A 24,928-nucleotide genomic window follows, 5' to 3' on the forward strand; every position below is an offset into this window, starting at 1 on the left:
TTGAAACTTTTTTATTTTCTGACTTTTCGGCATGTTTTAATGTTCAGAGATACACACCTGAGCCACAAGAACACAAGCACATTTTAAATGCCTCTGTATTTTCACTTAAAATAATAAATAAATAAATGAAAGGAACAGAAACAGTGTCTAAAGTACTCTATCCAGGATGCTCCAGGTGGGTCCACGTAGGGGACCGTATCTCTCTGACCTCTGCTGGAGGTCATAGGTTCGCTTCTCGAGGGGAAGGAGGGGCCTCAGCTGAGAGCCGTGAGGACAATGATGGAACTCTCTGAGAAGACCAAAGTATAAAAGCCAATAAAACAAACACCTGTCTGAACTGAAACTCAGAGACATCATCAATCAGATGGGCATTCAACAAATATAATGAGGGGCATAAACGTGCCTGACATTAGACACACAAATCAGATCTCTCTGGGTCTGTACTGGTGTTAAATAGATCCTGTGTATGATCTTCAAGTTTAGTCCAAGCATTTACCGATAGAAGTACACTGAGGAAACAAACAGAATCCACAGAAACTTGATCAAATTCCATTTCTAAACCTTTCTCCCAAATATTCTTTAAGTTTAGGACAGAAGACGGGGATTCATTTGACGTCATATTACAGTGGAACCTCTACCTACGATCTTGATCCGTTTCGTGACCCGGTTCGTTTCTCGGGTCAATTTTCCCCGTTTAAAAATAATGGAAAAGCAATTAATGCATTCCATTGCACTGATCTATGCTTACAACACTCTCAAATTAGTAAAAAAAATACATGTAGCGTTACTGAAAATAAAAGAGAAATACAGTGGAAACAGTCCACAATGTTTAGTAGCCGGTGTGTAGTGTCAGAGGCATCCCTCAGTGTCACGAAGCCAGTTTGTTCAGGTTTAATTACTCCTCCAATCTACGGGCGAGTGCCTTAGCTAAGGTTTCGTATCGTCTGTAAGAGCACAGTCCTGAGGGCCTTTACCCTTTTTCAGAATCAAGCAAAGTGTTGCCATTTTCCAAGTTTCAGGCACCGAACCGTGTTCAAGCAAATCATGAAAAACAGGTAAAATTAGATGAAGTTCAGGCAGAAATGTTTAAAAAGCCGTCAGGACCAGGGGGTTTATTACAAGGCATGGCTTGCAATGGTTGGAAGACCTCTTCAGGAGAGAACATAGCATTTAAATCACCCTCTGATACGGCAGGAAGAGGTCGTTTATTAAGAAATGACAAAATATCCGTCTCTGATGCGATATTCTCTGGTTCAGAAAGGGACTGATTCGTATGAAACAGAACCATCTGAATGTTTTAAAGATTTAACAGCTCTTTCATTCTGTTCTTTCTGTAACTGGTGTGAAAGAAGACGACTCGATTCGCTGCCAAATTCTTAACCTTCTGTTTTGAATAACTGAGTAATTTTATGTGATTCGTGTGGTTCAGATTAAGTTTAGCTCTCGCCTGGGATCATCGTACCCTATTAGACTGAAGCTGCTGAACCTTCTTCTCCAGCGTAACCAGCTGGTTGCAGTGAGAGGCTGTAAGGTCCTCTACAACAGAGACCCGGCCCTCTGCTTTGGACAGTGTAGTGAAAGCTGCACACAGCGAGGAGAGACTAGGAGTTATAGTGTCCAGGCGCGTGTCCAATCCAGAGCCGAGCGCACGTATTTCAGACAGCAGGTCCCTCTTGAGATGCTAATGCTAATGGTGTCCGAGGTGCTTCATGTTTAGCCCCCCGGAAAATCTCATGTCTCCTGACTCTCTGACATTTCAAATCACATAAATATCAACTAATTTGTGTTCACAACAATTTTAACGAGGATAGTAACAAAAATAAAAGTTAAACGGAGCGGTCACGTGACGCCCCTCGCCTTGAAACATTTTTAAAAAATGTATAAACTAAGGCTAATAGTGTTGGTACCACTTTAAAATATAACTACACTTATAAATGGTTTAAAAATCTGTTTATTACTTGGTTATTAATGTTTGTAAACGCCTTTTAAAAGTGGAGAAGAGAGTGTTGTATTCGGCAAGATCTGATGTTGAACTGTAGATGGAGGTGGGTTCACTATTTTATCTGTGTGTTATAACTGAATATTGATGACTTTTTAAGGCATTTACAACCAAATTAACCAATTATAAACCTTTTATAAACCTTTATAAGTGTAGTCTTATTCTAAAGTGGTACCGGAGTCTTGCAAGCACTGATTTGATGAACCGTGTAGCGTCCGTAGGTAATTATGGTTACGTGGAAAGGAAGGGACTTTTGAAAGTAATAGGCTCCAGCTCAGCAAATGGAATGTTAAAAAAAGGAGAGGTGATTATTTCATTTATTTACAACTGTTCTGTTCCTCCAGCAGCAGGCGCTGAAATCTACTCTCTCAGAAACGTGTGTGTGTAAGTGTGCACTGTCGGGGCTGAGCTGAACTGCACAGCGCCGAAAACCCTCCACTCCCTGGTAATACCGTTTACAGAGACGACATGAAAAATGTCGTCCATCACTTGTGTCAGGTAGCTTAAGGAGCACATTTTTTATGGCACGGTCTAACACTACGAGGATCCAAGGCTCTGATGGAGAGCCAGGTTTGATGTGTTTGTGTCAGATCTCGATTCCCTCCCGCCGTCTCTGCTCTTTAACACTTCGCTCTCGTTGTTTGATTTATGTATTTATTTGACGTTTCTCTCTTTTTCAGGACACCTCCAGCAACAGCGGTCCGCCGTCTCCTGCTGCAAGATCTTTGGCTCCACCCACAGCTAAGAGCTCCGCAACTTCCATTAGCATCACATCCCAGACTCGTCCGAATAAATTTACCCGCGGACCCCAAGCCCACAGAGTGCCGCTGGTGGTGCGTCTCCACAACACTCTCACTTTTACAGATCATTGCAGGTCAAAGGAGTGTCGTGAAAATAAAGTCGTTAACTGTTTATTTATAAAAGGTGTTGTGAGAAGTTGAAACGCAGGAATAGTCTTTGTTTATTATCAATATTAAGAATCAGCCGTAACATTGCCTCCTTATTTCTACACTCTTCAGTGGTCAGGACCCCCTCAGGACCCCCACAGAGCAGGTGTCAATGCCATTCACACAGAGTACTGTTTTCTTCGTGCAAAAAAATGTCATTTTTAACGTAGTGGAACGCTCACACCAAGTCTCAACGCTCTGAAATCACAGGAAATCGCTGGATGAGGAATAAATGGATTCGCTGAGACGGAGCGATGTTGATTTTATCATTTTACTCTAAACACTGCAACTAAACGACACTCTCTTAACCCCTCAGGCTCCAGAACAACACGGGAGTTCAGCAGTGTTTCCTCTCATTAAATCAAAAATGACGTTTTCTTTAACCGCCAACTGCTTGTTCTTTAAGCTTCGTGTTCTGGTACGAACAAGACGAGCTGTTCAGCCGCCATCTTCCTGCTATTTTGTTTGGTCTGTAACCATGACAACAGCGCTCTGGTTGGTCGGCCTGAGATTAACGCATCTGTAAAGTGCAGAAAATAGAACAGGTTCTAATTCAAAACCTGACGCAGCGTCTGTCGGTTTCAGACTCTGCACTGGCCTTTATTGGTGAAGTGAATATTTCTTGTAAGTCCAGCAGTGACACTGAAGGGTTTAAAAACTCCAGCAGCGCTGCTGTGTCTGATCCACTCTACACCAGCACAACACACACTAACACACCACCACCACGTCAGTGTCACTGCAGCGCTGAGAATGATCCACCACCACATCACACCTGCTCTGTGGGGGTCCTGAGCGCTGAGGGTGTGTTGTTAATGAATCTGACATGCTCCAATCAGAACCAGTCAAGGTCTGTATGCTGGAACCTGATTGGCTGTTGAACCTCTGGTTAAACTCTCCATTAAAAGGAATAGTATGGTCACTCTTAAATGTCCTGTAATATTCAGTGCGGTGTGTGTTTGTTGCATGGTGTTTCTCCTCTCTCTGACCGCTGTGCTGTGCTGCGTCCTCCAGCTGCCGCGACACAAGGCTGTGGTGGTGCGTCTGAACGACTCTGACGACAGCGACTCTGAGGGCGAGGCGTCCAGCTCGGTTCCCAGCGTCTTCGGGGGACTGGAGTCTATGATTAAAGAGGCTCGCAGGACCGTGGAGGTGAGAGGACAGGGCTCGCGTGTTCAGTCGTGACTGTGGTATCTGTTTCCTAAATGCTCTTATTTCTAACTGAACACTGGTGTGGATTCCTGATCATTTTCAGAGTTGTGGCCTTATTTAGGTCAATCTTTTGATATTAAACCCAGAGATAAGGACACAGATTAATGCTGGATGGTGTATTAGGCTTTTAAAGATCATTTGCAGAAGCCATTCGTTTTCATTGAGAGTCGGTGACACTGGGTGACGTTAAAGAACGAGGTTTGCTTGGTGATGGGGTTCAGTCCAGCGCTGCCGACCCATGTGTCGCCAAGTGACGCTGGTGACGCCAGAGAAGTGTAGGATTCTGCAGTCAGAGAGTTGTCAGAATAATTAAATCTGCTGCTTATGGTGTTTGCTTGTTTTGTGTTTGTGGACCAAAGGCGGCCAAACCCAGGTCTGTTCCAGCTTCAGAGAAGGAGAATAACCCTCTCCGGACTCCTGAATCCATGCCTGAGGCCAAGAAGGTGGAGCACCGTGTCCTGAGAGAGGAGTTCGGCAGGTGAGGCTCGTTAATGTCTGAGTTCTTAGTTTGTTCATGAAGTCCAGAGTGTGTTTATAGTTTAATGTGGATCTGAAAAGCACTGCTGAGTGTCTTCTGACTAGACACTGAAATTAATTCCCAAGGATTCCCATCAGTTTTCCACAAATTCCATGTTAAATCAAAGCTACTGAATGTAACGTCCTCTACTCGCTGTAAGACTGAAGCTTTCTGGAGATGACAGCTCGGCTCAGGCCGTCGTTAATGCTCTGGTTTTGCAGGCTACGATGGACTTGTGAAAGGTGGACATTTGCTGTAAAATTTACTCTATTTCTGAGGGATTGCGCTTGGAGATTAACTTTCCAGCTCAGTTAGGCCCCTACAACAAATGCATTAAAGTTACTAACAGTAAACAAAATTAAATATCCAGCAGTAAGGCGCCGTGGGTTTCCTCCGGGTGACTGTCTGTGAGGAGTGTGGTGTGTTTTCTCTGTGTCTGCGTGGGTTTCCTCCGGGTGACTGTCTGTGAGGAGTGTGGTGTGTTCTCTCTGTGTCTGCGTGGGTTTCCTCCGGGTGACTGTCTGTGAGGAGTGTGGTGTGTTCTCTCTGTGTCTGCGTGGGTTTCCTCCGGGTGACTGTCTGTGAGGAGTGTGGTGTGTTCTCTCTGTGTCTGCGTGGGTTTCCTCCGGGTGACTGTCTGTGAGGAGTGTGGTGTGTTCTCTCTGTGTCTGCGTGGGTTTCCTCCGGGTGACTGTCTGTGAGGAGTGTGGTGTGTTCTCTCTGTGTCTGCGTGGGTTTCCTCTGGGTGACTGTCTGTGAGGAGTGTGGTGTGTTCTCCCTGTGTCTGCGGGTTTCCTCCGGGTTTTCTGGTTTCCTCCCACGCTCCAAAAACACACGTTAGTAGGTGGATTGGAGATTCAAAAGTGTCCGTAGGTGTGAATGTGTGAGTGTGTGTCGCCCTGTGAAGGACTGGCACCCCCTCCAGGGTGTATTCCTCCCTTGCGCCCAGTGATTCTGGGTAGGCTCCGACTCCACCGCCGCCCTGAACTCGATAAGAGTTACAGACAATTAATTAATTTTTTGTCTCCTGAGCTCCCCCTACCTGCTACTGAACATAGTTTCACATTTACAGTACTGTCGTGAAATCGAGTCTCACACACCTCTCTGTCTGTCTGTCTGTTTGTCTCTCTCTCTCTCTCTCTCTCTCACTCACACACACACACACACACACAGAGTGATGTTTACATTCGTTGTGGACGGCTCTCCAGGCTTCGTCTGATGTTGAGCCGGGGTTATGTGTGTAATCAAACTAATGTTGACTACATTATAAAACCCATATATCGCTCATAACACACACTGCACCGTGTAATTACAACCGTAAAGTGTAACTTTGGTGGTGCACTAGCTATAACCATAGCAACTTATTACAAGAATCCATGTCCAATGCTAAAAACTGAGATAATCAGGCTAAAGTTAGCAGGCGCTAGCCCTACCACATAGTGTTCCTTTAATGTAGGTGAAGTTTAAAGTTGATTCTGCTTTCTTTCGGCTCTGCTGTGTGCAGTCGTGAGAAGCAGCTCGTGGTGAGGTCAGACCCTACCCCGTACACCGCTGTGGGCTCTGAAGTGGACGCCGCTGGACTTCAGCTCAGCGAGGCTGAGGAAAAATTCAGCAAACATTGGTCAGTCCCTGCCCTTCCGCTCTTGGTTATGATCGGGTTGGGACCGTCCTGTTTTGACGCGGGGGGAGTGTAGTGCTGACTGAACTGTTTGTGTTGGGGTGCAGTGCTCAGCTGGAGAAGGACCGGGCTCTGCTGGAACACCTCCGTCAGCAGGAGCTCAGGAAGAAGGAGTCTCTGAAAGCGGCCGAGGCCAAGGTGTACAGACTGAAAGAGCAGCTGCTGGCGTCTGAAAGAGTCGTGAGCGCCAACCGCCTGCTGCTGAAGAAGCTGCAAGAACAGGTGACTGCACGAGGCTTTTACAAATCTGCAGGTCTTTAAAGATAAAGTGGATAAATAGAGAAATGTACAAATACAGAAGAGAAGGACTCTCCTGTGTGTGTATTATCTGTTATTAATATCGATATCGGCTAATTGTTAAGGTGCTAATTATTGGTAATCGTATCGCTGCATCTCTAATTACATAGTGTTGTTTTTGGAGTGGAAAATGTGGTAAAATGTAAACGGACTGGAGTTCCCGAGGTCTTAAGTGTGTGTGTGTGTGTGTTTGTGTGTGTGTGTGTGTGTTGCTGTAGGTTCACCGTGTTCAGCACCGTGTGGCTCTAAAACAACACCAGGCCCTGCGACTGGAGAAAGAGATGCTCTTAGCACAAGCAGGAGCTACAAGGGTCAATTACAAACACAACCCCAACAACAACACAGTCTCTCAGCTGTCAGTGAGTAACACAAACAACAACAACAACAACAACAGTCTCTCAGCTGTCAGTGAGTAACACAAACAACAACAACAACAGTCTCTTATGGTGCTTTTCGACTGCATGTGAACGGATCAGCACGGCTCGACTCGCTTTTCATTGGTCACTTTCTCACAAGCACAACTCCCCCCATGAAACTGAGCCAGCGATGTAGCAGAACCGCGTCTCTAACGGGAACCTCCGGCTTTGAAAATCACAACAACGGCGGTGGTGAAGTCAGTCGGGTCTGGACCGACAATCATCCGTCAGTGGGCCGTCATTTTCTCAGAAAAGAGTAAAGAGAAGCAGTTAAAGAGAAGCTTGGTTGAGTGCGGATGTGAATATTCATTAGATCTGACTGTAACAGACTGAAGGAGGGAAACCAGAGGGAACACAGACATTAGAGCATCCACAGACAACGATATCCACCCGCTCCACCACCCTCAGACCAGAGAGAAACTGAGCACAGCATCTGAGTTTACCATGATTCCCCTTGTCACTGATTTCCTGAAACGTCCTTAAACTAGAAGAAGAGGTTAGTTGCCAAAAGCTAAAGCTTCACATTTAGAGCCTAGCCTAGTCGAGTCGTGTAGCTTCCATGCAGTGGAAAAGCACCATTAGCTCTCAGTGAGTAACACACACCTCAACAACACCATCATCAACACAAACAGCAATACTTTCTCTCAGCTATCGAAGTAACACCAGCACCTTCAACACCGATCTGCACCGGCTGCACCGATCAGACATTTTCAGTTCCTATATGTATACATAAACGTCCTGCTAATCTCGTCGTGTTCCGTCTCCCTCAGCCCAGTAAGCGGCGGCGCCTGGATGCTTCTGACCCTCACTACCTCGAGCTGATCACCCAGAAGAAACGTCTGCAGCAGCTGGAGAGCGAGTACGCTCTGAAGATCCAGATGCTGAAGGAGGCTCAGGCTCTAAGGCAGGCACAGGCCCCCGGGAGCCCGTACCAGGTCCCTCAGCCCAGCCTTCACGACCTCACCCAGGACAAGCTAACGCTGCCCAGCGGAGACCCAGAGCCGGACCCTGAGGAGGAGGAGCACCAGCCCGCAGGGGCCACCGGAGCCCGGCGCCGCTCCTTCAGAGAGTCCGGCTCCTTCACCAAACCCAAACTGAGTCACCTAGAAACTCTTACCACACCCGTTGCCCAGTCGACACCCACCAAACACGACCCTGTCGGCTCCGGGGCCGCGCCTCCAGAGCTCCTGCTGCTGGGGCTCAACACTGACGACCTACACTCCAAAACACTGGCTGAGACACTGCAGCACGAACTGCGCTCAGTAGGGGGCGCACTGGCAGACATCCAACCTACTGAGAGGGCAAGTATTTACTCACTTAAGTAGTTTTCTGTGTGCTCTAAGACTGAAAACACAGGATAAAACGAGCCGTTCTGATTCTGCTCCGCTTCTGACGTCAAGTGCAGAGACTTTAGAATGGCCCCGCCCCCTCGTCTGAGTCTGTCCAATCACAGCGCTGGACCCGTGCTTATGTGAGAGCGCAAAGACGAGGTTAAACTCAGCAAAACAGACACAACGAGCGCGGAGAAATAAGAGCACTGAGTAAAAACGGAGAAATGGGGAAGAAAGCCTCCAACAGCAGGTCTGGGCTACTATTGGACGCTGCTGTTCAGCCTCATGAGCCGTAAGGTCCTCCAGTCTGCTGCTCTTAGCTCCTCCACACTCCAGAGGTGCTCAATCTTTCCCAGTCGCTGGAATAGAAAGCCACAGGGTAGTCTTCCTGCTTTTATTAGGCCATCATCCCCACATTGTCTTCTGCCTTTGCAGTGTTTTAAATGTTCTCTAAAACCAAAGTTGACTAAAAGACTGAACAGAATTCAGGCTGCAGCTGGAGTCAGAAACCTCGTAAGTGTGTTTTGTGAAAGTGTTTCTTCTGTGTGTCTGAGTTGTTTCTCCGTGTTTGTGCAGGTGATTCAGGTGGACTTTGACCCGATGGCGGTTCAGCAGACGCGAACGGAAATGAAACCGGTTTCTTTCGGACCTTATCGCAGTCCACTGTTACTGTTCAAGTCCTACAGGTGAGGGGTGCAGCGTCACTGGGGAGAAAGGCATCTGAGTGGTGACCGTGGTGCGACTGAAATTCTGTGTGTCACTAGTTTTCACGCACTGCTCTCAGCGTGTGGTTTAGGGTGGGCTTTAGTGTCAGCTGCTGGTGATGATTAAAGAGCCTCTAAAGCAGTGGTCACCAACCAGTCGATCAGGGATGAGGGTAAATCATGTGGCTGCTTGAGTTATTGCGTTTAAGTCATAGCTGCGTCATTCCTGTCCCTGCCCCTGTACAGCCTAATAGTCCCACCACAGCCCACACTCAGCTGTACATTAGTGAAGTAAACAGTGGCCCTCTTGAGTACACCCAGGGCTATTATTCCTACGTGCTTTCACTCTGCAGCCCCTCTACTGCCTTTACTCTGGCCCGGCTCTGGCCTGGATTAGCTGTAGACGTATAGCGCTTTTCCACCAAAAGAACTCTGGTTCTTGAACCAGTTTCGTTCCTGATTCTTGGAACCTTGGTTCTTTCCAGTGAAGCGGCCTACGTTTCTATACGTTTAGAGGGGAACCAAAGATACGTTGCCAGCGGGGGGCGCTGCTGTGTTTGAATACAGCTCTAGAGCCACAGATAAACTGTCAGAGTCATGATAGGGTCATTGTTTATTCTGTGTTCACCGTGGAGGCAGATCAGAGTGAGATATGACACTGTAAATGTCGAGGCTCTGACCAACGCTCACGGTGTCGCGCCAAACACAGCCCCAGAAACACACACAAACGGAGCATGTTCCTGCTTTATTTCCTATTATTTCTTTATATGAAACGGTGTAAATGACCGTGTCCAGCTCCACTGGAGGATAACACAGTATGAGGGTCTGAACTCTTTCCTGAACTGACCCTCCACACGCCCACGGACCACGAGACTTTGTGCTTAACAACCTACTCTTTGGTCCCAGCTGGGAACAAACTTTTCTGAGTCGCGAACCAGTTTCTGTCAGTGGAAACGGGCCGAATGGTTCTGGTTCCTCGGTGGTGGAAAAGTGCTGTAATTTCTGAGAGAATGTGTTTTCTAAGCTGTAACTCTGCCTGAATGTTCCAGGTTCAGTCCGTATTTCCGCACCAAGGAGAAGCTCTCGCTCAGCTCCATCACCTACAGCAACGTCATCGAGCCCAGGAAGTGTTTCTGTCGCTTCGACCTGACGGGGACCTGCAACGACGACGACTGCCAGTGGTGAATATTCGCTGAGTGATTATCCCTCGAAGTTTAAAAGTGATCTGTGGCTGTGACTCTGACGTAACGTTGGGTCTGTGTTTCAGGCAGCACATGAGGAACTGCACCCTAAACGGAAACCAGCTGTTCCAGGACATTCTCTCTTACAGCCTGCCTCTGATCGGCTGCTCAGACGACAGCTCCACCGGCGAGATCAGCCAAGCCACAGGTGCCGCCTCCAAAGTCTTATCTAAAGAGTGGAATAGGAGGAGCAGGTCGTTTTAGCGAGTGCGTTTCAGCCGGCTGTTTGACTGCTCCTGTGTTTTCATTACGTTCTTTTCTTCTCCACAGAAAAATACATCAAGAAGTTGTTTGGTGCCAATAAAGATCGGATGGGGACGGACCAGAAGGCCGTTCTGCTCGTCAGCAAAGTCAACGAAAGTTTACGGCACGGTGAGTTCCCTCTCGGCACGGAGCCAGAGTAGAGGTCAGTGTGTGGAGTTGTGAATCACATCCTTCCGTTTTTCACAGAGAGAGGTGTGGCGTCTGATGTTTTTGACGGAGCAGGGGCGGTTGGATTAGATCAGAACAGATTATTGATGAATTCAGATTCATTAAGAGCAGCTTTAATTGGTCCGTGCCGAAAAAACCATAGTAACTATATACACATTATATATGTGTAATGTTTACACTATATACATTACTGACCTGTGTTTGATGGTGATCGAGGTTCTGAAGCGGTCCGGATGCTCGGTGAAATAAAAACGGTGGCTCTGTTTAAGGTTTGGTTCCACAGAGAGGGTCTGGATTGGCTGCTGAACTCTTAGCGCAGGGCTGAATAATTCAGTAGTAGGTTTAGTGTTGCGTTATTCATCTGTGTTTAATCACTGCTGTGTGATTGGTCAGGAACCCGCTTTAGAACATTCTCTGTCCCATCGCTCTCGTCCATCACTCGTTCTTCAGTCTTTTGTCGCTCGGCGCTCTTGTTCAGCGGTCTTGTTCTGCACTCGCGTTCGGCGGTCTTGTTCTGCACTCGCGTTCGGCGCTCTCGTTCATTAAAATACAGTATATATTTTTTCCAGATTCCAGAATCTTGGGGGATACAGCACAGATTTATCTTTTTTTTTTTTTTTTTTTTTTTTTCGCGCCAGTCCTTCACAGGGAGACCTTTATCTACAGGCTTAAATATGTACTGAAATGAATAAAACTAATTTTAGTGCAGTGTTGTCAAAACACTCTGGAATTAAATCAAACAGAGCATTAAATGTGTGTCTGATTCCTGCACGTCCGTCTAATGCTGATTTAAACCGATGTCCGCTGACAGCGCTATGTTTCTGACATCGTCACGCATCTCTGATATTATATAAAATTATAAGTGTGTGGTTTTTTACGTTGGTCTTTGTTTCTGCAGTGCCCCCCTTCACCACCTGTAAGGAGAAGAGGAAATGGAGGCCGGAGCCTCAGAGAGTTCAGCACGAACCTGGAGAGAGTGAAGAGGAGAACAGTGTTACTGTCCCTGCTCCGACACACACCGGTACACTCACTCACACACACACACACGCTCTCTCTCACACACTCTCTGTCTCACTCTCTCACTCACTCTCCCTTTCATTCTCTCTCTCTCTCCCTTTCATTCTCTCTCTCTCTCTCTCTCATGCTCTCTCTCACTCTCTCTCTCTCTCGCTGTTTCTCACACACTCTCTCTCACTCACTCACTCTCCCTTTCATTCTCTCTCTCTCTCTCGCTGTTTCTCACACACTCTCTCTCACTCTCTCTGTCTCACTCACTCACTCTCCCTTTCATTCTCTCTCTCTCTCTCACACTCTTGCTCTCTCTCTCACACACACTCTCTCCCTCTCACTGTGTTTGGGCAGACGGCCGTATCCTGGAGTGCTGGTCAGTTTGGGATGTGTGTGTGACTCAGGACGATAAGCGGTATTTTGACAGTGAAACTGATGACATCTCGAACCTGGAGTACAGCGTCCTGGAGAGTCCCCGGGACGTTCAGCTGTGGATCAAACTCGCCTACAAATACCTCAGCCAGAAAGACACGTAAGAGACGCTGCGTTACTGGTGTACGAAGGTTACAGCAGTGACACACTCGCTGCTCGTAAGTCTCTGACATGACCGTGGATAAATACGTTTTTTTCTGTGCAGCAGTACGAGTGAGTGTCTGGACGCTGCGTTAAACACACTGTCCCGCGCTCTGGAGGATAACCGCGAGGACGTGGAGGTGTGGTGTCATTACCTGTCTCTGTTCTGTCGCCGCGGCAGTAAGGACGAGGTTCAGGAGATGTGTGAGATGGCCGTGGAACATGCGCCGCATTATCAAGTGTGGTGGACGGTAATCATTAATCACCTGAAATCATAAACACATCTTTACCCTCAGTGTTCAGCCTCAGATTTCACCTGATACTATTGAGTTACGTGTGTGTGTGTGTGTGTGTGTGTGTGTGTGTGTGTGTGTGTGTGTGTGTGTGTGTGTGTGTGTGTGTGTGTGTGTGTGTGTGTGTGTGTGTGTGTGTTCCCTCAGTATCTGAACACTGAGAGCACATTCGAGGGGAAGGACTCTGTGTGTAACAGCATGATTCAGTTCCTGCTGGAGCCTTCAGGGGGCGACAGAGAGGACGAGAGATCCTTCTGGCTGCTGGAGACATTGCTGTACCGAACACAGCTCAGTGTGTTTACGGGCAGAGTACACAATGCTCGCGCCATACTACAGGTATATATACACACACACACACTAAATACTACAGGTATATACACACACACATACAATACTACAGGTATATACACACACACACACAATGCTACAGGTATACGCACACAGACATACAATACTACAGGTATACACACACACACATAATGCTACAGGTATACACACACACACACACATAATGCTACAGGTATATACACACACACATAATGCTACAGGTATATACACACACATAATGCTACAGGTATATACACACACACATAATGCTACAGGTATATACACACACACATAATGCTACAGGTATATACACACACACAATGCTACAGGTATACGCACACACACACACAATACTACAGGTATATACACACACAATACTACAGGTATATACACACACACACTAAATACTACAGGTATACACACACACACACTAAATACTACAGGTATACACACACACACACTATACTACAGTTACACACACACATGTATACACACACTGTACTACAGGAATACACACACACAAAACACTACAGGTATACACACACACACACACTGTACTACAGAAATACACACACAACATACTACAGGTATATACACACACACAAAATACTACAGGTATACACACGTATACACACACACACACACACACAATACTACAGGTATATACATACACACACTTTACTACGGTTACACATACACATATATATATATATATATATATTCATACATACATACATACGCACACACACACACTATACTACAGTTATACACACACACACACACAAGTATCTACACATGAAACGTTGCTGAGATGCTATAACAATATTACGACATAATAACTCTCCTGACTAATTTACGTGTGTGTGTGTGTGCAGAAGGCTCTGGTGTCTGTTGAGGACCGGAGTGTATCAGGGGCTCTGACTCTGTCCCACCGCAGTGTCGCCTGGCTGTGTTACATTCACCTGTGCGAGTTCGGCTTTCTTCCCTCGTGTCTGTATGATCCCACCAGCTCCAATCCGTCCCGAATTGTTAGTCTGGAGCCCTTCCTCCTGCCCTGGAGCTCCGAAAACCCACCAAACACACCCCCGGACCACCTCATCGGACTGTTCCATGGTGAGACATCACCTCAGCTGCGTTAAAGAGGGGGCGCTGTGTTTATGGGGAATGAGGAAGAACAGATAATAGTCAAATTAACAGTGACTTCACTACTGTCTCTAGTGGCAGCGGCACTCCCTGTTCACACTAGAGGGCGACAGACACAAAGGTGGCCAGTCATTTGAGTAGATTGTGATTTGTGTAAACAGAAGGCTACCAAGACACTACACGGATATCTTCAGCTGTAAATGAACACACTTTGCCGCTAATCCAGCAGCCACAAGATTTTCTCCATTTTATGCTAATTAGCTGTAACACAGACTCACAGCAAATTGAAATGATTGGTTCTAACACATCCTCGGACCAATCATAGACACGCACTTTCCAAGGCCCCTGCTCTGAACCTGTCCACCTGGACCTCCCTGAGAGTTTTGTCGCCCTCTAGTGTGAACTCAGGTTGAGTCTCACCTCCGGGTGTTCTCGGTGTAATGTTTCCATGGTAACGCTGTTCTGCAGACGCTGTCTCTCGGTGTGTAGACGACCAAGTGTCTCCAGCTGAACAAATGCAGTCGTGCCTGTCTCTCCACACCAACCTTGTTCACCTGCTGCGGCTGCTTGGGAGGTAAAATACACACAGTTTAATTTATACACAGCTAAGACTTTGTGAGGACCTTTCATAGACATATAGATTACTGAAATAATCAATACTACACCTAACACTCCACTAAAGCAATAAATAAACACTGCCAGAGCGTTTAGTCAAAAAGCATTAGACATTGTGAGGATCCTATGTGTACAGAGACACACACACACACACACCCTGTGTCCACAACACCATGTTTATACTCTTAATCTCCCACAGAATCCTCAGGAGCTGCAACTACAAACACACATAATATTACACACACACACACACACACATAAACACACACACACTACCGACTGACTCTGAGATTGTAGTTGATGTTTTTATGGAATGAGTTTTTGACAGCAGCCTGTGATTTAGGTTTTGGATTAATAATGATGTTTACTATGTAGTTGTTGTTGTTTGTGTGTGTGTGTGTGTGTAGGCATCAGGAGGCTGTTGGTGTGTGTGAACGTGTACTGAGTGAGTGTCCTCAATGCTGCCCTCTGCTGGAGATGCTCTGTGAACTGCACCTGGCGATGGGAGCAGTGAAGGAGACGGATAGTGTTTGGCTCCGAGCTCATTCACTCTGTCCCAACAACGCTGAGATATTCTACCACCTGTACAAACACCTGTACACACAGGTGAGACTCTCTCTCACACACACACACACACACACACACACACACGCACGGTTTAGAACACTGATATTCTGCCATATTCTACAAACACTTGCACAAACAGGTTAGCCATATAGTGCTTTTCCCCTGCAAGGTACCGACTCTACTCTCTGATTGGTCCCTGGTTGGACCAATGTATCAGTGTCGTCTCTAACCCCGTCTCTAAGGGGAACAGTGGTCTTTGGAGACCACAACAACGGCGGTGGTAACGTTAAGCGGTGTTTACTCATGGTGTATCGGCGTGTTGTTGTTGTTTGGGACTGAACACAGCTCCGTCATCAGTTCAGACAGATCAGTAGAGTTTGTTCCTTCCTTGTTGCAGCGTCCAGCTCTCACTGGATTCTTTCGTCGGCCACCGATCCGAGGAGCGTTTGAACCTCTTCAAAAGACCACGGCGTCATTTTACGAGCTGCCGTCGTGAGTCGGATAAAAACAAACGTGATCTCTGCTGCAGCTGGAGATTTTACAGATGGAGAGTTGGTGCTGGTCGTCTGCGTTGCGTGGCGTAGAGTGACGACTCTCTCTGGACGATCAGCGCTCTGCAAGGTTTACACGCCACGGTTTAGTCCCTACTCGACTCGCTCTGAACCACGAGAGAACAGCCACTAAACAAGAACCCGCTTCCAGAACCAGGACCAGGACCTGATTCACCTGGTGGAGGAGGGGAAGAGTACAGTCAAGTAGGAACCCTGCAGAGGAAAAGCCCCATTACACAAACTATTTTGTTATTTATCTTGACATAACATAGTGTGGCCATATGAAATCATATGATATCACCTCCATTTTGTTGAACTCAGGTGTGTGTGTGTGTGTGTGTGTGTGTGTGTGTTTATAGGAGAAGCTTAGTGAGGCAGAAGCGCTGTTTGAGAAGTTTGTGTTGTCTTTCTGTGACTCTGTTCCTGCTGATGTCCCTCCCATAGCGCTGCTCAGGTAAGAGCTCCACCCCCAGTTTAAAGACCCCTTGAAAAACCACTGGGGCCAAGCACTGTACACAAGACGCCATATTGGACACACCAGAGTAACTCATGTGTATCTAGTAAAGGGAGAAGCAGCCCCAAATTGTGCAACAGGCCAAACATTTAATGTTGGACTGTATTTGGCCACGAGAGGCAGAGTTCATAACTGAGTTCCCCTCAGTTCCCCTTGTCTTCTCTCCGTCTGCAGGCATCTCCTCAGCCTCCCAATGCAGATCTTTCAGAGAGCGCCCCCTACAGTTCGGCCTGAGCTCCAGCAGCAGCTGCAGGAACAGCTCCCCTATCTCAGCCTTCTGCACAGGTGAGACAAAGATGAGTTGTTAAATTAGTCCAAAACCCAATGAGCAATCACTAAATCTCCTTTCTCTCTATCTCTGTCTGTCTCTCTCTGCCTGTCTGTCTGTCTGTTTGTCTGTCTCTCTCTCTGTCTCTCTCTCTCTCTCTGTCTGTCTATCTGTCTCTCTCTTCTCTCTGTCTCTTCGTTCTGTCTGTCTCTCTCTCTCTCTCTCTGCCTCTCTCTCTCTCTGTCTGTCTGTCTCTCTCTGTCTGTCTGTCTGTCTCTCTGTCTGTCTCTCTGTCTCTGTCTGTGTCTCTCTCTTTGTCTCTGTCTTTCTCTCTCTCTGTCTGTCTGTCTCCCTCATCTCTCTGTCTGTCTCTCTCTTTGTCTCTGTCTGTCTCTCTCTCTCTCTCTCAGTGTGTGGCAGACTGCACAGGGCAGTGTTGGAGAGGCTGTGGAAGCGTTTGAGGCGGCTCTGGGCAGCGTCAACAAACTGGAAGTCCTACAGAAGCTGTGGCTGGAGTACGTACCAGAAAATAACACACTGTGCTAGGGCTGGGGAATTCATCGGAAATTAATCCGAATCAGTATTCTCTGTTATATAACTATGAGACAATCCTCTGTGAATCGTTATTGAGGTACAATGTCCAGTGAAGCCCCTCCCCTTCTAAGGGTTAGCTCCACCCACAGAACAGAGCTCATTTACATATGTCCACCCTGAGCCACAGTGAGGTAGAGCCGGAGCCAGACTCTGCACTGACCACTGTCCGTCTCTCCTCAGTTATCTCCTGTTTGCTGGCAGTAAGGTGGCGGGGGTCCAGCCGGGGGTCCGCGAGCTCCGCATGTTTACCGACCTGCTGCACCGTTGCCTAGCAACCGTCCCCAGCAGATTCACACTACCGTACAACAGTGCCACCTACTGGAGCTCCTACAAGTTCCACAACCAGGTGAAACTACTTTCTCACCCATACAGTACATCACACTCTGTACGTCTCACACACACTCCGCATGTCTGATACACACTCCGCACATAACTCATACACTCCGCACGTCTCACACACACTCCGCACACAATTCATACACACTCCACCCATCTCACTCACACTCCGCATACAGCTCAACACACTCCGCATGTCTCACACACACTCCAAATCTCACACACTCCACACACAATTCATACACACTCCACACGTCTCATACACACTCCGCATGTCTCTCTCACACTCCGCGAACATCTCATACACTCCACACATCTTATACACACTCCGCACACAGCTCATACACACTCCGAACATCTCTCACACACTCCACACACACCCTTTGCCGACTCCATGTGTCACTCGGAGTATGCACACAGCCTGTGTGTGTGTGTGTGTGTGTGTGTTGCCCTCTGAAGCCGTTGTTGTGGGTATTCCAGGTGGTATCGTTGTTCCTAAGGTCTCTCCCTGTGTCTCTACACACCTCTGTTCTGGAGAGACTCCGACACTTGATGCCCACAAACATTGAACTGGCTCTCAGGTATGATATCTCTCTCTCTCTCTCTCTCTCTCTCTCTCTCTCTCTCTCTCTCTCTCTCTCTCTCTCTCTCACACACACACCTTTCTACGTAAATGTTCCCCTTTACTCCCGTGTCTCCTGTGTCAGTGCGCTTGTTTTCTTGTCCACTGATAAAAGTTTGCGGACGCTTGAGCTTTGTTCACACTGCAGGATAAATGATGTGTTTCTTAAATCAGTTTTTTTAAGAGTGTTCAGATTGTGAGTTTTAAGAGACTACATCTGCTTTATTTCCTCGTGACATTTGCTCACAAGCTCACTGAGCACCCTCAGTGGATGAAGGTATATTTAAAGGGGACAAATGATGATAAACCCCCTTGTTTGTTGCATGTTTACATTACTCTGTGGATCTGGTTCTGCTGCGCTTCTGACGTCAAGTGCAGAGACTTGCCCCGCCCCCTCGTCTGAGTCTGTCCAATCACAGCGCTGAACCCATGTTTATGTGAGAGCACAAAGACGAGGTTAAACTCAGCAAAACAGACACAACGAGCGCGGAGAAATAAGAGCACTGAGTAAAAACGGAGAAGAAAGAGAACAGAGTGAAAACGGCTAAAAACCAGAGCTTCTGCTCCTCGCTCCTCACTGCTGTGCGCTCGGGGTCGGGGTGAACAGCGAGCGGCTCATTATCATTTAAAGGAACAGGTGCTGAAAGCGGGCGTTCTGAACAGGGGCTGTTTACACAGGGGGAGAACACTGCTCTAAGCAGATGAGTCCTGCAGTGAGAACAAGGCTCAGTCTGAGCTGATGTGTGTGTATAGTGAGCTGATGTGTGTGTATAGTGAGCTGATGTGTGTGTATAGTGAGCTGATGTGTGTTTATAGTGAGCTGATGTGTGTGTATAGTGAGCTGATGTGTGTGTATAGTGAGCTGATGTGTGTGTATAGTGAGCTGATGTGTGTGTATAGTGAGCTGATGTGTGTGTATAGTGAGCTGATGTGTGTTTATTGTGAGCTGAGGTGTGTTCTGTGGTTTCTGTGGAGAGTGGTCAGCTCCCTCTGCTGGAGGGGGTTATATTTTGTGCTGCAGGGTGATGCTCTCCCAGTCTTCTTGCTAACTGTCGCTGTGTAGGTTGCTGCAGCAGGAGTGGAGCGATGGAAATGTGGAACATGTGAAGTTACAGACGAAGATGCTGAGCTCTAGCGCCCCCTACTGTCTGGCCAGCTGGAAGATGTAAGTCTCCACATTCTGTCTGTAGGTAGAGCCTCGTTCACCACTAACCAGGCCCTGACCTGAATCTACCACTGTAGTGTGATTGGATGGTGGTGTGAATGGCTGTGTGTGATTGGATGGTGGTGTGAATGGCTGTGTGTGATTGGATGGTGGTGTGAATGGCTGTGTGTGATTGGATGGTGGTGTGAATGGCTGTCTGTGATTGGATGGTGGTGTGAATGGCTGTCTGTGATTGGATGGTGGTGTGAATGGCTGTCTGTGATTGGATGGTGGTGTGAATGGCTGTGTGTGATTGGATGGTGGTGTGAATGGCTGTCTGTGATTGGATGGTGGTGTGAATGGCTGTCTGTGATTGGATGGTGGTGTGAATGGCTGTCTGTGATTGGATGGTGGTGTGAATGGCTGTCTGTGATTGGATGGTGGTGTGAATGGCTGTCTGTGATTGGATGGTGGTGTGAATGGCTGTCTGTGATTGGATGGTGGTGTGAATGGCTGTCTGTGATTGGATGGTGGTGTGAATGGCTGTCTGTGATTGGATGGTGGTGTGAATGGCTGTCTGTGATTGGATAGTGGTGGTGTGAATGGCTGTCTGTGATTGGATAGTGGTGGTGTGAATGGCTGTGTGTGATTGGATAGTGGTGGTGTGAATGGCTGTGTGTGATTGGATAGTGGTGGTGTGAATGGCTGTGTGTGATTGGATAGTGGTGGTGTGAATGGCTGTGTGTGATTGGATAGTGGTGGTGTGAATGGCTGTGTGTGATTGGATAGTGGTGGTGTGAATGGCTGTGTGTGATTGGATAGTGGTGGTGTGAATGGCTGTGTGTGATTGGATAGTGGTGGTGTGAATGGCTGTGTGTGATTGGATGGTGGTGTGAATGGCTGTCTGTGATTGGATGATGGTGTGTGATTGGATGGTGGTGTGAATGGCTTTCTGTGATTGGATGGTGGTGTGAATGGCTGTCTGTGATTGGATGGTGGTGTGAATGGCTGTCTGTGATTGGATGGTGGTGTGAATGGCTGTCTGTGATTGGATGATGGTGTGTGATTGGATGGTGGTGTGAATGGCTTTCTGTGATTGGATGGTGGTGTGAATGGCTGTCTGTGATTGGATGGTGGTGTGAATGGCTGTGACTGATGTCTCGCTGTGTCTCTTGCCAGAGCGATTGCGGTTCAGAAGGAGCAGAAGGGACGAGTCGAGGTGAGTGAAGGGAAACGATGCTGATGCAGCTCTTCTGTATTTTTTTAAATGAAATGTTGTTAATCTGTGGTTCTGTTTATAATGGATCCTGTTCTCTTTCAGAGAGTGTTCTGCCGTTATGAGCCAAGTTGTGTTTCTGCCTCTGCACCTCGTCCTCCTTCTCTCTCTCTCTCTCTCTCTCTCTCGCTCTCGATCCTGGTTTCTCTGCAGGCTTTGCTCAGTTTGCTTGTTCTTATTCAGCAGGTGGAAAAACATCATAGAAACATCTGAGATGTCTCACGCTGCTGTCCGTGTGTGTCTGTTGCTGTGTGTGTGTGTGTGTGTGTGTGTGTGTGTGTGTGTTGTTATTCAGGTGCAGAGACTGTATCAGCAAGCTCTTCAGAAACTGCCCCTCTGTGCTGCTCTGTGGAAAGATGTAATTAAAGTCTTTAACTTTAACAAACACACAAGCAGTTTTAAATTTAGTTTAAACCTATGACAAAGACAAGAGGTGGGTGTTTGAGGGAGTTCAGTCTAAACCTGAGCTAAACGGGTCTGTAGCGTTGTAACTGCATCAGCCTACAGCAGTGAACCTGTCTCACGTGTGTGTGTGTGTGTGTGTGTGTGTTATGGTTGCAGTGGCTGCTGTTTGAAGCTGCCGGTGGGGCTAAAGCCGATTCACTGAAGAAGCTGGTGTCCAAGTGCCAGGATGTTGGCGTGAGTCTTAATGAGCCGCTCAGATTAGGCCCCGCCTCCTCAGACGCTCAGGTGGATCCGTGAGGCCCTTCAGTCTGCAGACACACCCACATACCCAAACCCTGCCCCCCTACACACACACCCTGCTCCCAGAACACCTCCCCCTCACTTACCTGTACCTTAAACCCTGCCCCAGCACACACCTTAACCCTAAACCCCGCCCCCTCCACACTCCTGCCCCTCCCCCTTCCACCCCGTCACGCCGCTGCAGCATTTAGAGCAGGAGGCTCGAACTGAGACGCTAGAGGGGAAGTAAAAGGGGAAAAGGGAGACGTCCGTCTGTGCGTCTACCGAGGGATATGTGCTCCGCTCGGCCACAGTGGGGCGCTCTGTCCACCGTGCCGTCCTCTACGTAAGTATGGAGCTGCTCTAAACAGCTGCTGCTCTTTCACTCCTTCCTTTTACTCTCTGTGGTGTGTTTTCTCTCTGTTGGGTTGTAGTTCTGCTTCTCTCGGGGCGGAGGTAACAGTGTTTTTTTTTATGAGGGCTTGGTTCAGTGTTCGTTTTCTCTCTGTTTCTCGCTGTAAACGTCTGGTGGATCAGAACCAGCACTGACTCTGAATTCGGAGATGGTTTGGTTAAATAAGGGCTTTAATGCGAGGGAAGTTGTGTTGCCCAGGATTCAAGTGGCTGCCGGAAGTATTGTACTGACCCCATCAGTGTCCGCGTTTATTTTTCTATTTTGAAGACTGCTACAGAGACTGAGAGACGCCGGGTCGGTCCGGGTCCAGGAGAGGTCAGAAACAGGTCGTCTGTTTTATGTGGAAAACTGTTTCTATTTTATTTTCCTTTTGAGAAGTCCCTCTCTCCGCTGATGACAGTATTCAGGAACAAACAGGAATTAACTGACTCTGTTTTATTTTGTAATTGAAAAATGTTTCTATTAAATTATTTTGTAACTAAACATCTGCTTGTGGGCGTTTTCATTTATTGTGGGTTTATTTTTGTCTCTCTGTGTGTGTGTGTGTGTGTGTGTGTGTGTGTGTGTGTAAAACACTGTACAACAAAAAGAAATCTCATATTGAAATCTTAGTATGAAAGAGGGCAGTCTTCTCTTTTAACTTCTACCTTAGACTCCACAGAGGGGCAGCCGTGGACTAATAGTCACAGCAGGTTTGGGAAGGTCTCTGGTTCATTGCTCACACCAGGCAGGAACCTCTGAGCAAGGCACTTTAAACCCCAAAATGCTCACTGCCGCACTGTGTGTGTGTGTGTCTGTGTGTGTGTGTTCACTGCCCCTAATCACTAGAGTAGAGTGTGTTCCCTGGTACAAAAGGGTTAAATGCAGAGGTCAGATTTTGTTCTATTCACAGTGACCATAAAAGTACAATTTCACTTTCAGGATCACAGACAGACCTCATTTGTCTTGTTTATGACCCAGGCCTTGATCTTCATTTAAAGAAATTAATCAAAGTTCAAAGGCAATGGCTACAATGACAGGGACATATGTTCTCTGGTTTGTTTACATTCGGACGCTCTATGTCTTTTAAGAGATGGGACGGTGTGTTTGAGGCGAGATAAAAAGAAACGACTGTCTGAAGTGTAACTCATCTGTAAGTGTTTATTAACTGTTTGAATTCCCACAGAAACTCATGTGTAACTCGAGCTGTTTAGTTTTGTAGCACTTTCCCTCTGTGTTTACTTTCATGCAGTCAGCGCTCTCCTGAATTTAGAGTCAGTTCCACCTTAAGTAATGTAACTGTAACAGCAAAAATAAGTCAGTGTGACCCCCCTATGGAGCAGGAATAGAGCAACATCCTCATCTCGGTTGGTGCTTTTCAGCGTTTGGAGTCTCTCCGTTGTCTAAAAACCTCCAGATGGCGTTTCTCTGCCGTGAGCAGAGAGAGAGAAAGCCTAGCACCGGATCCAGACACTTTGTTTTTTTACCCATTTACAGACACTGGGGCTTCGTAAACACATTAGAGCGGTTTCCAGAGCAAACCCTGAGTGACTCTTCACTTTAAAACCTCTCCAGTCTGATCTAGAGGAGAGATCTAATCTCAGAACAAATGGCTGCTGCGGTTTTATTAAAAAACACGATTGTGAACAGTGTAATAAACCACTGCTGGAGGACAAGGCTAGTCACACTCACCCAGTCTCACTCACACACACACACTCTCTCTCTCACACACACTCTCACACACACACACACACACACACACACACTCTCTCTCTCTCTCTCTCTCTCTCTCGCTCTCACACACACACTCTCTCTCTCTCTCTCTCTCTCGCTCTCTCACACTCTCTCTCTCTCTCTCTCTCTCTCTCTCGCTCTCTCACACTCTCTCTCTCTCTCTCTCTCTCTCTCTCTCTCTCTCTCTCTCTCACACACACACACACACACACACACACACTCTCTCTCTCTCTCTTACACACACACACACACACCTGTGGACAGTTACTTTGGACTGTGGGAGAAAACCTCACGGACAGTGACCAGAGGCGAGCCCCTGAGGCTGTGAGAGACAGGATTGGTTCTTTCTGTGTGTGAGTCCGTTTTTGTTTAGAGTTAAATATATTCTACAGGAAAAGGCAAGTCTTCCATCTTGGATGAATGCAGGTCCTTTATAAACACAGTTTCTGAACACTAGGGGGCGTAACAGCATTGTTAAATAAACCTCTCTGTGGAAGGCCCTTTGCACCACTTTACAGAGGAGATTCTAGAGATGAATATAAAATGCAAACCCACAATTACAACAGTCTTCTCATTATTGCTTTATTGAGATGCTGTGTGACCCTTTACTCCGGTTCCCTCCCACGCTCCAGAAACACACGTTGGTGGGTGGACTGGAGACAGAAGTGAGTGTGTCGCCCTGTGAAGGACTGGCGCCCCCTACTGGGTGTGTTCCTCCCTCGCGCCCAGTGATTCTGGGTAGACTCCGGAAGTGGCCTCAGTGAGTTGTTCTCTCACTGATCAACAGGAGAGAAACACCTCCACTGACCACACAGCATCACTCAGTTACAGACTGGAGTTCATCTGTTGCTCTGCATGCTTCATTATATACTTCTCCCCCTGCCCGACCCCCACAGAGCAGGTGTGATGTGGTGGTGGATTATTCTCAGTGCTGCAGTGACACTGACGTGGTGGTGGTGTGTTAGTGTGTGTTGTGCTGGTGTAGAGTGGATCAGACACAGCAGTGCTGCTGGAGTTTACAAACCCTGTGTCCACTCTGTGAGACACTCCTCCCTCGTTGGTCCACCTTGTAGATGTAGAGTCAGAGACAGTAGCTCATCTGTCGCTGCACAGTGTGTGTCGCTCGTCCTCTAGTCCTTCATCAGTGACACAGGACGCTGTCGGCTGGATGTTTTTGGTCGGTGGACTGTTCTCGGTCCAGACACTGAGGGGTTTAAAAACTCCAGCAGCACTGCTGTGTCTGATCCACTCTACACCAGCACAACACACACTAACACACCACCACCACGACACGTGGTTGTTTTTAATGCAGTGGGTGTGTGGTGTGTACGGTGGGAGTATTGTATGACATAGTGTTGGTGAATGGGTTCATGTTCCTTGAACAAGTTGTTTACTGTGTGTTTGTTTGTTAAGTAGCTGCCTGTCACTGTAACACTGGCTCTTCTAAAGACGCCGCTGACAGAGGAGAGTTAGAGTGTTGAGCTGTGGTGCTGTGTTTGCTGCAGTTTGAAAAG

General features: G+C 47.4%; 1 protein-coding gene across 3 annotated transcripts in view; it reads left to right on the forward strand.

Annotated features, from left to right (window-relative positions):
* The window catches only part of LOC136673449 (zinc finger C3H1 domain-containing protein), a 37,105-nt gene extending 14,931 nt beyond the window's left edge, over nucleotides 1-22,174 (forward strand). Inside the window, exons 10-36 of one of the 3 annotated variants that reach the window (XM_066648919.1) lie at nucleotides 2,680-2,832; nucleotides 3,958-4,095; nucleotides 4,515-4,633; nucleotides 6,177-6,293; nucleotides 6,398-6,572; nucleotides 6,866-7,006; nucleotides 7,834-8,364; nucleotides 8,971-9,080; nucleotides 10,148-10,279; nucleotides 10,366-10,487; nucleotides 10,610-10,711; nucleotides 11,670-11,792; nucleotides 12,134-12,311; nucleotides 12,417-12,603; nucleotides 12,793-12,981; nucleotides 13,848-14,085; nucleotides 14,584-14,689; nucleotides 15,138-15,336; nucleotides 16,208-16,302; nucleotides 16,537-16,647; nucleotides 17,041-17,145; nucleotides 17,405-17,570; nucleotides 18,041-18,141; nucleotides 19,246-19,347; nucleotides 20,506-20,545; nucleotides 20,898-20,960; nucleotides 21,164-22,174. In XM_066648919.1, coding sequence (XP_066505016.1) covers nucleotides 2,680-2,832; nucleotides 3,958-4,095; nucleotides 4,515-4,633; nucleotides 6,177-6,293; nucleotides 6,398-6,572; nucleotides 6,866-7,006; nucleotides 7,834-8,364; nucleotides 8,971-9,080; nucleotides 10,148-10,279; nucleotides 10,366-10,487; nucleotides 10,610-10,711; nucleotides 11,670-11,792; nucleotides 12,134-12,311; nucleotides 12,417-12,603; nucleotides 12,793-12,981; nucleotides 13,848-14,085; nucleotides 14,584-14,689; nucleotides 15,138-15,336; nucleotides 16,208-16,302; nucleotides 16,537-16,647; nucleotides 17,041-17,145; nucleotides 17,405-17,570; nucleotides 18,041-18,141; nucleotides 19,246-19,347; nucleotides 20,506-20,545; nucleotides 20,898-20,960; nucleotides 21,164-21,304 — 3,984 coding nt within the window. In that variant the 3' untranslated portion in view covers nucleotides 21,305-22,174. The remainder of the gene's footprint in view (nucleotides 1-2,679; nucleotides 2,833-3,957; nucleotides 4,096-4,514; nucleotides 4,634-6,176; nucleotides 6,294-6,397; nucleotides 6,573-6,865; nucleotides 7,007-7,833; nucleotides 8,365-8,970; nucleotides 9,081-10,147; nucleotides 10,280-10,365; nucleotides 10,488-10,609; nucleotides 10,712-11,669; nucleotides 11,793-12,133; nucleotides 12,312-12,416; nucleotides 12,604-12,792; nucleotides 12,982-13,847; nucleotides 14,086-14,583; nucleotides 14,690-15,137; nucleotides 15,337-16,207; nucleotides 16,303-16,536; nucleotides 16,648-17,040; nucleotides 17,146-17,404; nucleotides 17,571-18,040; nucleotides 18,142-19,245; nucleotides 19,348-20,505; nucleotides 20,546-20,897; nucleotides 20,961-21,163) is intronic. The other 2 variants (XM_066648920.1, XM_066648922.1) reach the window with 2 other exon arrangements.
* The last annotated feature ends 2,754 nt before the right edge of the window (nucleotides 22,175-24,928 follow it).

Source organism: Hoplias malabaricus, chromosome 17, assembly GCF_029633855.1.
Source record: "Hoplias malabaricus isolate fHopMal1 chromosome 17, fHopMal1.hap1, whole genome shotgun sequence".
Taxonomy (NCBI): Eukaryota; Metazoa; Chordata; class Actinopteri; order Characiformes; family Erythrinidae; genus Hoplias; species Hoplias malabaricus.